Source organism: Lissotriton helveticus, chromosome 1_1 (assembly GCF_964261635.1).
Source record: "Lissotriton helveticus chromosome 1_1, aLisHel1.1, whole genome shotgun sequence".
NCBI lineage: Eukaryota > Metazoa > Chordata > Amphibia > Caudata > Salamandridae > Lissotriton > Lissotriton helveticus.
The window spans coordinates 40,757,658-40,770,901 of NC_136057.1; the positions used below are offsets into that span (position 1 = coordinate 40,757,658).

The 13,244-nt window shown below is 45.6% G+C and overlaps 1 protein-coding gene across 1 annotated transcript in view; it reads left to right on the forward strand.

The window, feature by feature from the left end:
• NDUFV1 (NADH:ubiquinone oxidoreductase core subunit V1) overlaps positions 1–13,244 on the forward strand; it is a 62,322-nt gene that overhangs the window by 21,687 nt on the left and 27,391 nt on the right. The window contains exons 3-4 of the mRNA XM_078677935.1: positions 9,751–9,833; positions 10,839–11,009. Of these exons, the coding sequence (XP_078534061.1) occupies positions 9,751–9,833; positions 10,839–11,009 (254 nt within the window). The remainder of the gene's footprint in view (positions 1–9,750; positions 9,834–10,838; positions 11,010–13,244) is intronic.

The window sequence follows — 13,244 nt, forward strand, 5'->3', positions numbered from 1 at the left end:
ATTTTCTTTGGTGTCCTTCCAAATGAAAAACAGGTCATCTATGTATCTTACGTACATTTTCAAGTTGTTGGACCAGGTAACATTACTGAAAATGTGTGTCCTCGAACTCTTTCATATACAAATTTGCGTATTTAGGAGCTGCACAGTTACCCATAGACATACCAGATAGTTGTCTGTACCATACCTTTTCGTATTCAAAATAGCTATGATATAGCGTAAATATTATTAACTCCATGAGAAATCGTTGCATCTGGGTTTCAATGTCACTGTTAACTATCGTTTTCTCAATGGCCTCTATACCCCCTCCATGGGGGATCGATGTGTACAACGATTTGACGTCTGCCGTGCACATGATTAGTTGTTCATCTTCTTGTATTGAAATCTCTGATAATTTCAAGAGAAAGTCAGTAGTATCTTTTACATAGCTTCTCATCTGTTGAACAAAGGTTTGCAAGTATTTATCTAGGAATTTCCCCACAGGTTCATGTAGGGAACCCCTAGTTGAGACTATAGGTCTAAAAGGGGGATCCTCTAAGCTCTTGTGTATTTTTGGGGTCATTTGTATGGAGGGACTTTTCGGGTATTCCACCAACAGATATTTGAAAGTTCTATCGTCGATAGTGCCCATTTCCAATGCATTCGATAGAATCTCTTTCAAGGTATTTTTTATTGACATTGTTGGGTTATTTTCCAATCGCATGTAAGTTTCTGGGTCTCCTATGTGTTCATGGATTTTGGTTTGATACATTTGAGAATTCAAGACGACCAATGCGCCCCCTTTGTCTGCTTTTATATTGGAACGTTTCTTTTGAACCTAACAAATTAAAGAAATGTATGAAAACAAAGGTTGTGCACCTTACCCAATTTAATAGACTCCAAGATTAATGTGGACATTTTTCTGTGTGGTCCTGATTCCAGTAAAAAAAAAAGTCCATTATCTGCTTTTTAGGTCTCGCGCCTGCGATGCATATGGCAAAGCCATATGCATCGCGCCAGGCGCGATACTATAGTTGCGGAGTCTGCTTCCCAGGAGACAGAGACTGTCGCGCGCACGCTCAGGAAAGCGATCGGAGCCGGCCGCGCGCGCGTTCCCAATCTCCTGTCTCTCTGGGAAGCACACAAGCAAGCCCAGCAAGCCCCGCCAAGGCATCACGAGCACGTCCCAGCCCGGGGTGCCAGCCAGAGCCAGCCCGCGCGAGGACACCCCCTTTTCTTTTCCCAGCTGCCGTCATGGGAGTGGAGATCGAGACCATTTCACCCGGGGACGGTAAGCCGCCAGGCGGGAGGGGGTTACGCGTGCGCATGGGTGCCGAGCAGGGAGGATCCCCGGGGCTGGCTGTTTTTTTTACTTGCCTTATCTAAGTTTACCTTTGGGACAAAGTCCAAGTCCTAGGCGAATGAGATTTTCTCTCCACGTGTTTTTTTTTTTTTTACTTCACGGAGACTTGTTACTCAGAGAGCCCTGCCTGTTAATATTATCAGACCGAGGCTTTGCCAATTCACACACGGGCCTGCCTGATTCCTGGGCCTCAGTCGGCTTCCTCATAGATTAGAGCGGGCCAATCAGTGGCCGTCCGCCCGTGTGGTGGAGCTAATGGTGGCAGCGCGCGTTACATTCCTCACTCATATAATATTTTCGTTGCCCCTCTGTGCGAGGCTTCCTTCAAAACATGTTTCCTGGTGCACTTGCTCATTTGTGCTTGCGGTTGTGTACGTCGCGCTTATTTCCCAGGGGCCTGGATGTTTTACCGCGGGAGTATTGCGTTTGTAAGCAGCATTTCTAGCCTGATTAGGCACGGCATGAGATTTAAAGGGCAGGTTTTATAACCAGGCCGTCTCGACTTTTCTGAAAGGACTGCATTTTGTCAGTGTGCCTGGAAAATACAGACGCCCTGGTTTGCTGCAATAATACACGGCAGCCGAATGAGACCGCGTTTGATGCGCAGTGGTTTGCAGTGATTACTGTATGTCGGGTCATTAGAGGAGTACGAGTTGGCATCCAGCAGTAATACTGTGCGGGTCTTGATCGCAGTTTGTCTTCAGAAAGCCAAGCTTTGCCTCCTTCGCCGTCACGTGCCAGTCTGAGGCGAGCATGTCTCGTGAGGCTGACACCCGTAGTCCAAGAAATACTCAGAAACTAGTATTTCCCCATGTTTGCCCACCTGACTTTACCCCCAGGCTTTGGGTGTCAAAGGCGGCATCCCACAGCCAACCTTCTGTATCTTTAATCTCGTGACGTGCTATCGCGCCCCTTCAGGAGAGAGTCGTCTGACGACTGTTATTTCTGTAAGATTGTACCTGGCCTAACGAAAGGAAACACGTTTTTCAGGTTGAAGCCTAACAGAAAGCACAACTATATAGTTGCAAATACCTATTTCGGGACATGCTGAAAGCTTAGGTAGAAAACATTCCTCATTGGTTACCATTGGCTTTGGGGTTTGTCACTCACATGTGCTTGCTTTATATTTGTGGTGTTAGTATTTGCTACCTTTGTTTTAGTCCATTAGCATGTCTTTGTCCCTCCTATGAAGCTTACCCTGTTCACCACCTCTCTGATAGGCTCTTTCTATTCTTAAACTGTTTACTTTGCTGTAAAGCTTTGCATGAGTGTGCATATTTTTTGGGCTGTTTTCCTGAGGTACTTCTCTGCCTTCCTCCCCCCTCCCGGTTATATCATTAGATGTGAAGTCCACATTGTTTTCTCAGAGTCCTCACCCCATCCCTATGCAGCGCTCCACTTTGATCTCCCCACGTGGATCTCTCTCACACCCTTCTCTTACCCCTCCCAGTGCTCCACATTGTCCTCTTTCTTACCTGTGTCGTGCTCTCCCTCTAGCCGGCACTCAACATTGCGATTTCTCACCTATGCACTTGTCCCCTGCCCACCCCCCATGTCGCTTCGCCCACTCCCTGACCCAACCTGCTTCCCCATTATTTTTTTTTTCTTTCTTTTGAGCACATTTGTGCTAAAAGTAAAAACAAATCACTTTTCGTGCTGCTTTTACCAATCTAACATATCCACCACTCAAAATACTTTCAAATTTCACTATACTAATTCACCACTAACCCACTATTCCTTTATGGGTTCCGTAGTAGCACTGGCCAAAAAAAGCGCTTCAACACCCCAACAGGGGCAGCAAGCGCTATATAAATGCGAACCTTTTTACCCTCTTCTATCCCTCCACTATCCATTTCAATCCAAATAGCTAACTAGCATAGCCAGCACTCAAATTACTTTAATATTTCACTGTACTAATTCATCACTAATCCTTTATGGGTTTTGGAGTAGCATGCTACTCGCCAAAAAAGTGATTAAACGCCTCTCCCTCATGCGTGGTAGTAAGCTCTATATAAAGCAATTACCACACAATAAAATATTGGTAAATAAAAAAAGTACTTTCTTCATTTTGTAGGCATGCATATAGGCATGCTCCTACAAAATGACGCAGTTGGCTTCATAATGGTGTATATATGTACAGCGGTAATACTCAAAGTAGGGGCCACCTGTGCCCCTCTTGACCTTTTACATACGGCCTCCTGCTGGTGAACAGCAGTGCGAGCTGCTGTTCAGTTGCAGAGCACTATTATCCAGAAAAAAATGTTCAACCTGCAAAGAAATGCTTGTCCGTTTATTTAACATTTTTTAAGTCCTCCTCACACAATCTCTGACCCACCCAGACCCCTACCACCACACCTCTTGCATCAGTGCGGCCCTCTGTCACACCACAGACCGTACTTTGATGCCCCCGTGCGAATGTTTGTGAGTACCCCTGCTGTACAGCATGACTAAATATCACTATATGAGAAAGTTGATACCTTTTTGGCTTTACCAAAGCTGTTTTTTAGATACATCCTTTGCACCGCAAGTCCGTTTGCTTGTACTCAGTCAGACTGATTTCAGTACTGAACAGTAAGTAACAATAATTTTAGGCTGCCGAAAATCACATTAGTGGGCTGTTTCTATCTACCTTTAAAATACCTGCTTTGCGTATGGCACGTTATGATCCCATGAGCTGAGCGAAAAACTGTTGTTGGTGGAGTTCAGCTGTTCCAATACTCTAGCATTCTTTTTGTCACACTTCGTTACCCATTCCTCTGATCCATCTCTTTGTCACACTTCTTTACCCATTCCTCAGATCCATCTTTTTGTCACACTTCGTTACCCATTCCTCTGATCCATCTCTTTGTCACACTTCTTTACCCATTCCTCAGATCCATCTCTTTGTCACACTTCTTTACCCATTCCTCAGATCCATCTCTTTGTCACACTTCTTTACCCATTCCTCAGATCCATCTTTGTCACACTTCTTTACACAGTCCTCAGATCCATCTCTGTCGCACTTCTTTACTCATTCCTCAGATCCATCTTTGTCACACTTCTTTACCCATTCCTCTGATCCATCTTTGTCACACTTCTTTACCCATTCCTCAGATCCATCTTTGTCACACTTCTTTACCCATTCCTCAGATCCATCTTTGTCACACTTCTTTACCCATTCCTCTGATCCATCTCTTTGTCACACTTCTTTACCCATTCCTCAGATCCATCTTTTTGTCACACTTCTTTACACATTCCTCAGATCCATCTCTTTGTCACACTTCTTTACACATTCCTCTGATCCCTCTCTCACACTTATTTACCCTTTCCTCAGATCCATCTCTTTGTCACACTTCTTTACACATTCCTCAGATCCATCTCTGTGGCACTTCTTTACTCATTCCTCAGATCCATCTTTGTCACACTTCTTTACTCATTCCTCAGATCCATCTCTTTGTCACACTTCTTTACTCATTCCTCAGATCCATCTCTTTGTCACACTTCTTTACCCTTTCCTCAGATCCATCTCTTTGTCACACTTCTTTACCCATTCCTCAGATCCATCTTTGTCACACTTCTTTACACATTCCTCAGATCCATCTCTTTGTCACACTTCTTTACCCTTTCCTCAGATCCATCTCTTTGTCACACTTCTTTACACATTCCTCAGATCCATCTGTCACACTTCTTTATCCATTCCTTAGATAATTTCTTTGTCACACTTCTTTACCCATTCCTCATATCCATCTCTTTGTCACACTTCTTTACCCATTCCTCAGATCCATCTTTGTCACACTTCTTTACACATTCCTCAGATCCATCTCTTTGTCACACTTCTTTACCCTTTCCTCAGATCCATCTCTTTGTCACACTTCTTTACCCTTTCCTCAGGTCCATCTCTTTGTCACACTTCTTTACACATTCCTCAGATCCATCTGTCACACTTCTTTATCCATTCCTTAGATCATTTCTTTGTCACACTTCTTTACCCATTCCTCTGATCCCTCTCTTTGTCACACTTCTTTACCCATTCCTCTGATCCATCTCTCTCGGGTGCCAGTATATCCTGACATACTAACCTACTACAGTGCTCGACCAAACGCCAAGAGTCCTCAAGGGCCGCAGAAGAACATTGTAACCACCCAGCTCGAGAGTCCAGCCATATGATCAGCGTTTTTTTTCCCTTTAATTGGCTTTTTCTTTTTCCTTTTTATTGAAGAACATTGGAATACAGCAGTAAATGGAAGAAACTATAAAATTGAGACTATTTAATCCGTTATCCACCATAACAACAGGGAGAGAACATAGACCGTTTTCAGAGTTGGCCATAAAATACATATAGACCTAGCAAAGCATGTTCATTAACATCTGTATAGTGTGGGAGGGCAGCATTCAAAGGGCCGAGGATGTTGCAAGCTGCAAAGAAAAGGGTGCGAAGAGTTGGAAGCAAACTTTCAAGGCAGAATTCTGGGGAAGAGCACAAAAATGTAAACATGTTTCCCATCCAAACAATCTCGTCTCCTAAGGTCGACTGCACGCCATGCGCATGCGTCTGTTCGGAAATGTCTTTTTCTTTAGACTGCTCTATTTTTACCGCTGCTGTAACTTTTCACGTTTCACTTTTTTGTAAGCAAGTCAACTTTGTTGAACTTATTCCATCAGAGAGAGCCTGTCTGTATCTCTGTGCTTTCCCGCCATTCATCAACTCTTTTTTAAAATGGGCGCATCAGACCTTCTTCCTAATACTGCATAGTGACTGGGTTATGTATATAGCGTAGGCCTGAGCTGGATTGACTTTAGGCGCTTCGCGTTTGGAAGTAGTGACTGAACAAGTGCTCAGGAAAGTTTAGTTTTTACCTTTTTAGGTCTCGCCTGTCAATGCGCATGCGCATTGAGCTTGCGAGACTATGGGGGCTTAAACAGACTTTAACCAACTTGCAAGTCGATGGCGATTCCTTGCAGTGCCCGTGAAATTCAAGCTCAATGCGCAAGCGCATTGACATTAAAAGCGCGTGCACATGCCACCAGCCGCCTGCCTTGCATTACACATCAAAGGCAGCCCAGCCTCCATCAAAGGCAGCCCAGCCACCCTCCCGCAGCCCCTGCTGCTTCACACCCTCATCGCAGCCTGAAATCGCCGTCTGTTCCCTCAGCCGCACTACTCCCACAGCCGCACTCCTCCCACACCCCCGCTCCGCCCCCTCCCCTGCCTGCCGTGTCGCATTTCTCCTCCCCCTCCCCTTCTCTGTCTTCCCTCCGTCTTTTTACATAGTTATTCAATCATGCATCAAAGCTGATTTTTACAAAAAAATAACTGAACACGCATGTGCTCTTGGAGTGTCTGTTCTCTTTCAAATCCCATCTTTTAAGTAAAATTATGCTCCCTGTGACATTTCTCCTCCCCCCTCCCCACAGCAATGCCCTCCGTCTTGGCTCGCTAAACTACTCGCTGCCTCCTCCCGCTCTCCTTAATCCGCTCTCCCTCCTCCTACACCCCCGCTCCGCCCCCTCCCCGCCGTGTCGCATTTCTCCTCTCCCCTCCCTTTCTCTGTCTTCCCTCCGTCTTTTTACATAGTTATTCAATCATGCATCAAAGCTGATTTTTACAAAAAAATAACAGAACACGCATGTGCTCTTGGAGTGTCTGTTCTCTTTCAAATCCCATCTTTTAAGTAAAATTATGCTCCCTGTGATGTTTTAATGTAATGCAGGTGAATATTTTTATGTCATTAATTTGCTGAACTCATTCAGAATTGGCGTGACCACGATGTCCTCGATCCGATACAATTACTTACGTGTCTCCTTCCATTGTGACCGGGGTGGCTCTAATAAAATCACCCGTCTGTCTGACCACAGTACCTAGATCAGTGCTGGCCTGCCTTCCCTCCGTCTTGTTTTTTGTTTTTTTTAAACCCGCTCCGCCCCCTCCCCTGCCCTAGGTATGGAAAACCAGTGACAGTCCCCCGGTCATAAGTAGGGAAGTGAGGGGCGCAGCAGGGAGAGCAGCTCGTCCACCCCTCTCGGTCTCAAGGGGTCTGTTAAAAACTTTGTAATGAGCCCTTAATGGTACGAATTTTAGCAATAATTAAAAGCTGCGGGGGGACACCAAGATTCGAGCCAGAGTCTTGCAGGTTGCACACAGACCTTAGAAGCAATGCCCATACATGAAAGCACGTGTGAAGTAGCGTAAATCTAGCTGTAAAGCAAAACAACTCCCTACACAAGCCGCATCAAGTGGATCTGCAATGTCCTCAAATGTCCTGCATTAATGCCGTAATTGCTCCCATTTACAATGATATTAAAAATTCTGACCCGCTCTGAAGTCGCGAATGATCTATCCCATCTGCTTTTTATTCTCTTTAACTGATGAATATATGAAATTATTTGATATTAATTTGACTGATTATATTGTTTTACAGACCTTTTGCTCTAACATCGATGATTTGTAAGAGAAGCGCTCGCTGCTCTTATTTGTGCATGACTTGCGCGCCACGACTTTAAATCTTAACAGGACCGACCCAGCCTCTCATCTTTCCGAGGTCTACTAATCGGTAATAAGTAACAGGTGCGATTTTCAGCTCTTGGGAACAGCAAAACTGCGGGCACCCCCCCCCCACACCCCCCTTCCACACACCCCAACCCCCTTCCCCACCGCGCACACACAAGCAGACACACTCTCTCTATACACGCCCCGGCACACAACACACACAATTCCTTGCTCCTTCGTATACCTCAGCTATGTGCCTTTCTTGCACCCCACAGACCCATTCACTACTGTTTTGCATGCCTGTGTTCTATTTGGATGCAATCTAAGGCGCTTCAACTTCCCCTGAGGGAAGTAAGCGCTAAACAGATGCAATTACAATCACAATAGAATCAGCAAGAACCCTTTGTCCCGCCCTCTCTACAGCCAAGGTGGCAACACAGCAAGCAGTCCAAGGGCAACTGCTTGCGTGATCACAACAGAGATGTGGCCTAACGACCAGAGCTGCCATCTAAGTCACGTAAATACAAAACATGTTGCATTCCAAATGCTATAGGTGTTGCATTCACGAAAGTTATAACTATTGCCATTGTAAATGACAAAGCTATCAATTTAGCTATTTTAAAAACCAGCAAATAAATAAAATATTTGTCATTTACAAGACCAATTGCTCCAACTTTTCTAATGCGAGACCTATTGTATTTCCAATGCTTGTTAGTAGACCTAACAATGTCAACAAGAATGGACACTGAGCCCCATCATTCATTCCCAGGGCAGTAATGCAGTTATGAGCTATTATGTGCAAAGAGGGGTAAAAAGTTAGCTCCCTTTTGTCACCTGATGGTTGGTGCAAGAAATTCACATGTCTGAAATACTGTAATACATGCATGCGTGCCTGTCTGACAGATGGTACGCCATTTCACTGTGCATGTGATCATGGAACAGAGGAGGTATGCACACGTCTACTCCTCGCATGCCTTCACCCTGCTGGTCAGTTAGTCTCCTTCAAAGATACTTTCTTGACCCTCAGAATTTTTCTTTCTCTTAGCCTCGATTATTTTCAAAATGAAAGCTCTGTGTAATATGGAGAAGATGAGTTGTTGATCAGCTGACCAGCTCGAGTAATGTCAAACACATTCCCTGTTTTTGAATTAATGCTCCATGTATTTGAAACACTGCCTCAATATCCCCTTAAAACCTTAGGGTACCTTCATACACACTTGGTTGCTATTCTATAAACTTCCCTCTGCTTCAGGTCATTGTTGCGCCCTGTTTGCTGCGGTTATGGGAAGTGTTTTCATTTCATTCTGTATCTGGAGTAAGTTGATGGGTCAGGGGCGGCTGCATTGGATAGGAGAACTCCGTTTCAAAGCACAACCAGTTAAATTCCAGGAAGGGCCAGAATGAAGACCACGTTCTGATCCTTGTCGGGTGGGGGTTTCTATTAAACTTTCAGAGCTCAGTGTCGCAACCCCATGAAACTCCCCACAGTGTCCGGGAAAGATTGGATGTTGAAAACGTAGCTCGAAGGGTCTGTCAAATGCCTCCTTAAATAACAACTCTGATTGTAACAGGTAACACAATGTAAGCAATGTACGTGCATCTAGATGTAAATTCCTCAAAGTAAAGGTGCACCTACATCTTACCTTTCATTTTGTTGCATTTTCAAGCATAGAAAACAAGAAGGCCTAGCAGGATACACACTTAAATGAAGGCAGAGTGGAGTAAAAACATATTTGTTGTTACTGTTCTGTCTTTCCTTGAAATCATTTTCTTACACCACCTCCTTTGTTGTCTGTTCCCCTCTCTCTCTTTCCCTTGTCACCTTGTGTTCCTTCTCTTAGCTGCCTTTACTACTTGATTTTGTCTCCGTCTCTTTCTGTTCTTCCCTTGCTCTCGCTCTCTTTAGCTCTCATGTTGACTCTAATTCCTGCTCTTTCACACACAGGCTGCTCCGAAGAAGACCAAGTTTGGACCTTTGAAAGATGAGGATCGCATCTTCACAAACCTTTACGGACGGCACGACTGGGGGTAAGAGTGGTCATACTTGGAGGGGATGTCCTTCCAGAAGAGCATCTCTCTTCTGGGAAAATACATATCTCCTGGCTAGCTGCTTTTCTACAACCCTTCCTTTTGGAGGAGATATTCTGTGTCTTTGGCCATCTGTGCCAGAGTACTCATCTGTGTAGGAAAAGAAACCCAGGACCCATGTCAGTTCAATACTTGGCATCTGCCTAGGAAGGGGTTTCATGTTCAGGGGAAAGGAGGTTTACGTGTTTGCACATTCACTCAGTGTCCCTTGTTACAAGAATCATGTCCACGTATGAGTGTGGAGTTTGTTTCATAATACTCCTTGGCTCTTTCTTGTCATTATTTCATGTTATGGTTAAAGCCATTTATGTTATAATTAAGTGTTTAATATTGGTAAGAGGGGTACCTTCTTCATGGAATCTCATCACCAGTACTAAAATAAAACATAACATTAGTTGTGTTTCCTTAATTTTATTTAATTAAATTGTTAATATTAAGTATATGTAAAAATTGTTAGGGTCAGCGTAGCAGAGAACGGGCTGAAGTGGTCAACATTTGAATGCCTTGTGGTGATGCGTAAACTATAAAGTAATGTAATTTCCAATGTTAGTCAAACGGTTTTTAGAAATGTCAGTCCGAAGTGATGGCTTAGAAGTTGTGACATCTGACGTAATGGTGGTCGAAGCATCAGAGCCCACTCTTCCTACTATCATATACCTTCCTTTGCAAGGATCACCTCTCGTGGTGAGAGAGGAGCTCAGTGTTCATGTCCATTTCATCAGTAACGTATCATTCTTAACCGCATGCGGGCTAGTGGTTTTCCCGCTGCGATTTTGAAAAACCCGCGTTACATGACGAGCTCAGCTCGTCATCCGCGTAGCGCAGGTTACGCTCATGACAAGCTGAGCTCGTCATGAGCGTAGAAGGGGTTAAAGGGTCGTGGCAAGAGTGTGAGTGGAGGTGTCACTATACTGCAGTTTCACTATGATAAACTTAATCTTTCAGGTTAAAAGGGGCCTTAAGCCGCGGAGACTGGTACAAGACTAAAGAGATCCTGCTGAAGGGCGTCGACTGGATCCTGGGCGAGGTGAAGGCCTCTGGGCTGCGCGGCAGAGGCGGTGCCGGCTTCCCCACTGGACTCAAGTGGAGCTTCATGAACAAGCCGTCCGATGGCAGGTACAGCCCCATCATGTCCACTTAAGGCTCATCGCAGGCTCACCCTGAATCGTGAAATACTGAGGTTCATTTTGCACTTGTTCCTGGACATTAGCTTGTTCCTAAGCACTCCTGCTTTGGTAAAGAAAGTAATTGAGGCAGAAGAACATGAAGTGATTTGCTAAATATCTCATCATTTGGGCAAATGTGAACTGTAAGTCTTATGTGCACTCTCTTGTTTCTACTATCGACAATTAAAAATAAAAACTTTTTATTAAACAAGCAATCGATCCAGCTTTACAATCAGAGATCAATAAATCAGAGTATTTGGAAACATCTATAACAGGAGGTACAATATTGCATGCATTTGGAAAGGATCACAGACATATCACATGTAAATAAAAAAAAAAACAGATTGTAAATTGATACTTGTATAGCGCACTACTCACCCGCAAGGGTCTCAAGGCGCGTGTACGAATACCGCTGTGGAGCCCATCCTGGCTTTCCCTGTGAGGTGTCCACTCCTGGGCACCCCCAAGGTGGAGGCCAGGCATCCTTAGCGTTGTGGGGGCCGTTGTGGAGATTAAGCAAGCTATTGCCCAGAGTTGCAGAGTGGGACTCCATGATTGGAATAGGCACCGAGGCGAGAATGATCAGGTCAGAGGAAATTGAGCCCAAGACCTGCCGAGGCGGGAATTGAACCCTGGTCCCGGGCCAGACCTCTGCATCAGGGTCTGCCGCTCTAACCATTGAGCCACACTTCTCCACTACTTCTTCTACATGTAGTATCTTACATTTATTTTACCATCTCTCCCTCTTTTGTCCCCGCCTGCCCTCTCCCCCACTCGGTTATGTGCTGCATTTCTCCCATGGGTTCCAAATTCTCTCCCATTTTTTGGTGCAGCCTCTACTTTGGTATACAGCTTCCTCTGCCAATCGACACCAGTCCAGGTCCTGATTCCAACGGGTGAGCTTTGGTGGTTCCTGTGCCCCCCACAGCCTTGCTGTGTTTCGCTTTGCCACCCCTGAGGCTAGCATAAGCCAGATTTTTGTGTTCCCGGTCCACCTGGTCTACCCTGTGATTCCCAGCGTGCATCTAGGTGTATATGTAGGCCCAGCACTTTAGACATCACCCCTGTCCAGTAGCGATGGATTTAGGGACACTCCTAGATAATGGGAAAGAAGGTTCCTGTCTCCCCACATTCCCTAGCTCAGTGAGCCGAGTCTGATCTACCTAATTTGTGTTGGTGTGTTTGGAGGGGGCGGGGGGGGGTTGTGATCTGTGCTGGACTTTAAGTTGGATTAATCTAAATCTTGCCCTTATGGCAACCTCCCTTGGGCTCTGGATCGCTTCCTAACAGTCCTCTTCTTCCAACAGACCCAGGCTGCTCTCAATGGGCCTAGGGGGTATGGGAGATTATTCATTATCATCCGGTATGTGAAGGAAGTTGCTTTGTCTATTATGGGATTGAATAGCAGTCGATCCTCCAGCGGGGAGTACCAGGCATCGATTCCCCTTCTGGCATGTAACGTCGTAGGGCATGTTTCAGTTGTAAGTAACAGAACGGTTCTCCGTCAGTCGTTTGGTATTCTGTCTAGAGTTCCTTAAAGGTGATCACGTTCCCTTTCCGTCATATCTCTCCAGCTGTGTCTATGCCAGTGAGACTCAATCTACGGAATTCCTACAGGCGTCCCATGTCCCCCAGTACATCGCTTTCCCATAATGGTATTTCCTGAGTCAGTCTGGACTCCCATCCCAGTTGCCTAGTGACTAGGTGGAGAAGTGTGGCTCAATGGTTAGAGCGGCAGACCCTGATGCAGAGGTCTGGCCCGGGACAAGGGTTCAATTCCTGCCTTGGCTGGTCTCGGCGGATCATGGGCTCATAATTCCTCGGACCTGATTTCTCGTCTCGGTGCCTACTCTAAGCATGGGTCCCACGCTGCAACTCTGGGCAATAGCTTGCTTAGTCTCCACAACGGCCCCCTACAGCGCTAGGGATGCCTGGTTGCACCCTGGGGATGCCCAGGAGTGGACATTTCACGGGGAAAAAACAGGAAGGGTTCCCTAGCGGTATGAGTACAACGCCAGGACACTCAGGAGTATCAGTGCGCTTTACAAGTACGGCTACATTTACATTTACAACCTACCACACTCGTACCACCACTTGCAGTTGGGTAAAGACTTCTCCCTGCTTCTGCGATCCAGGGCGCCGGGTGCCCTCCGTTCCCCATTGTATACCTATCTACCCAGTATGC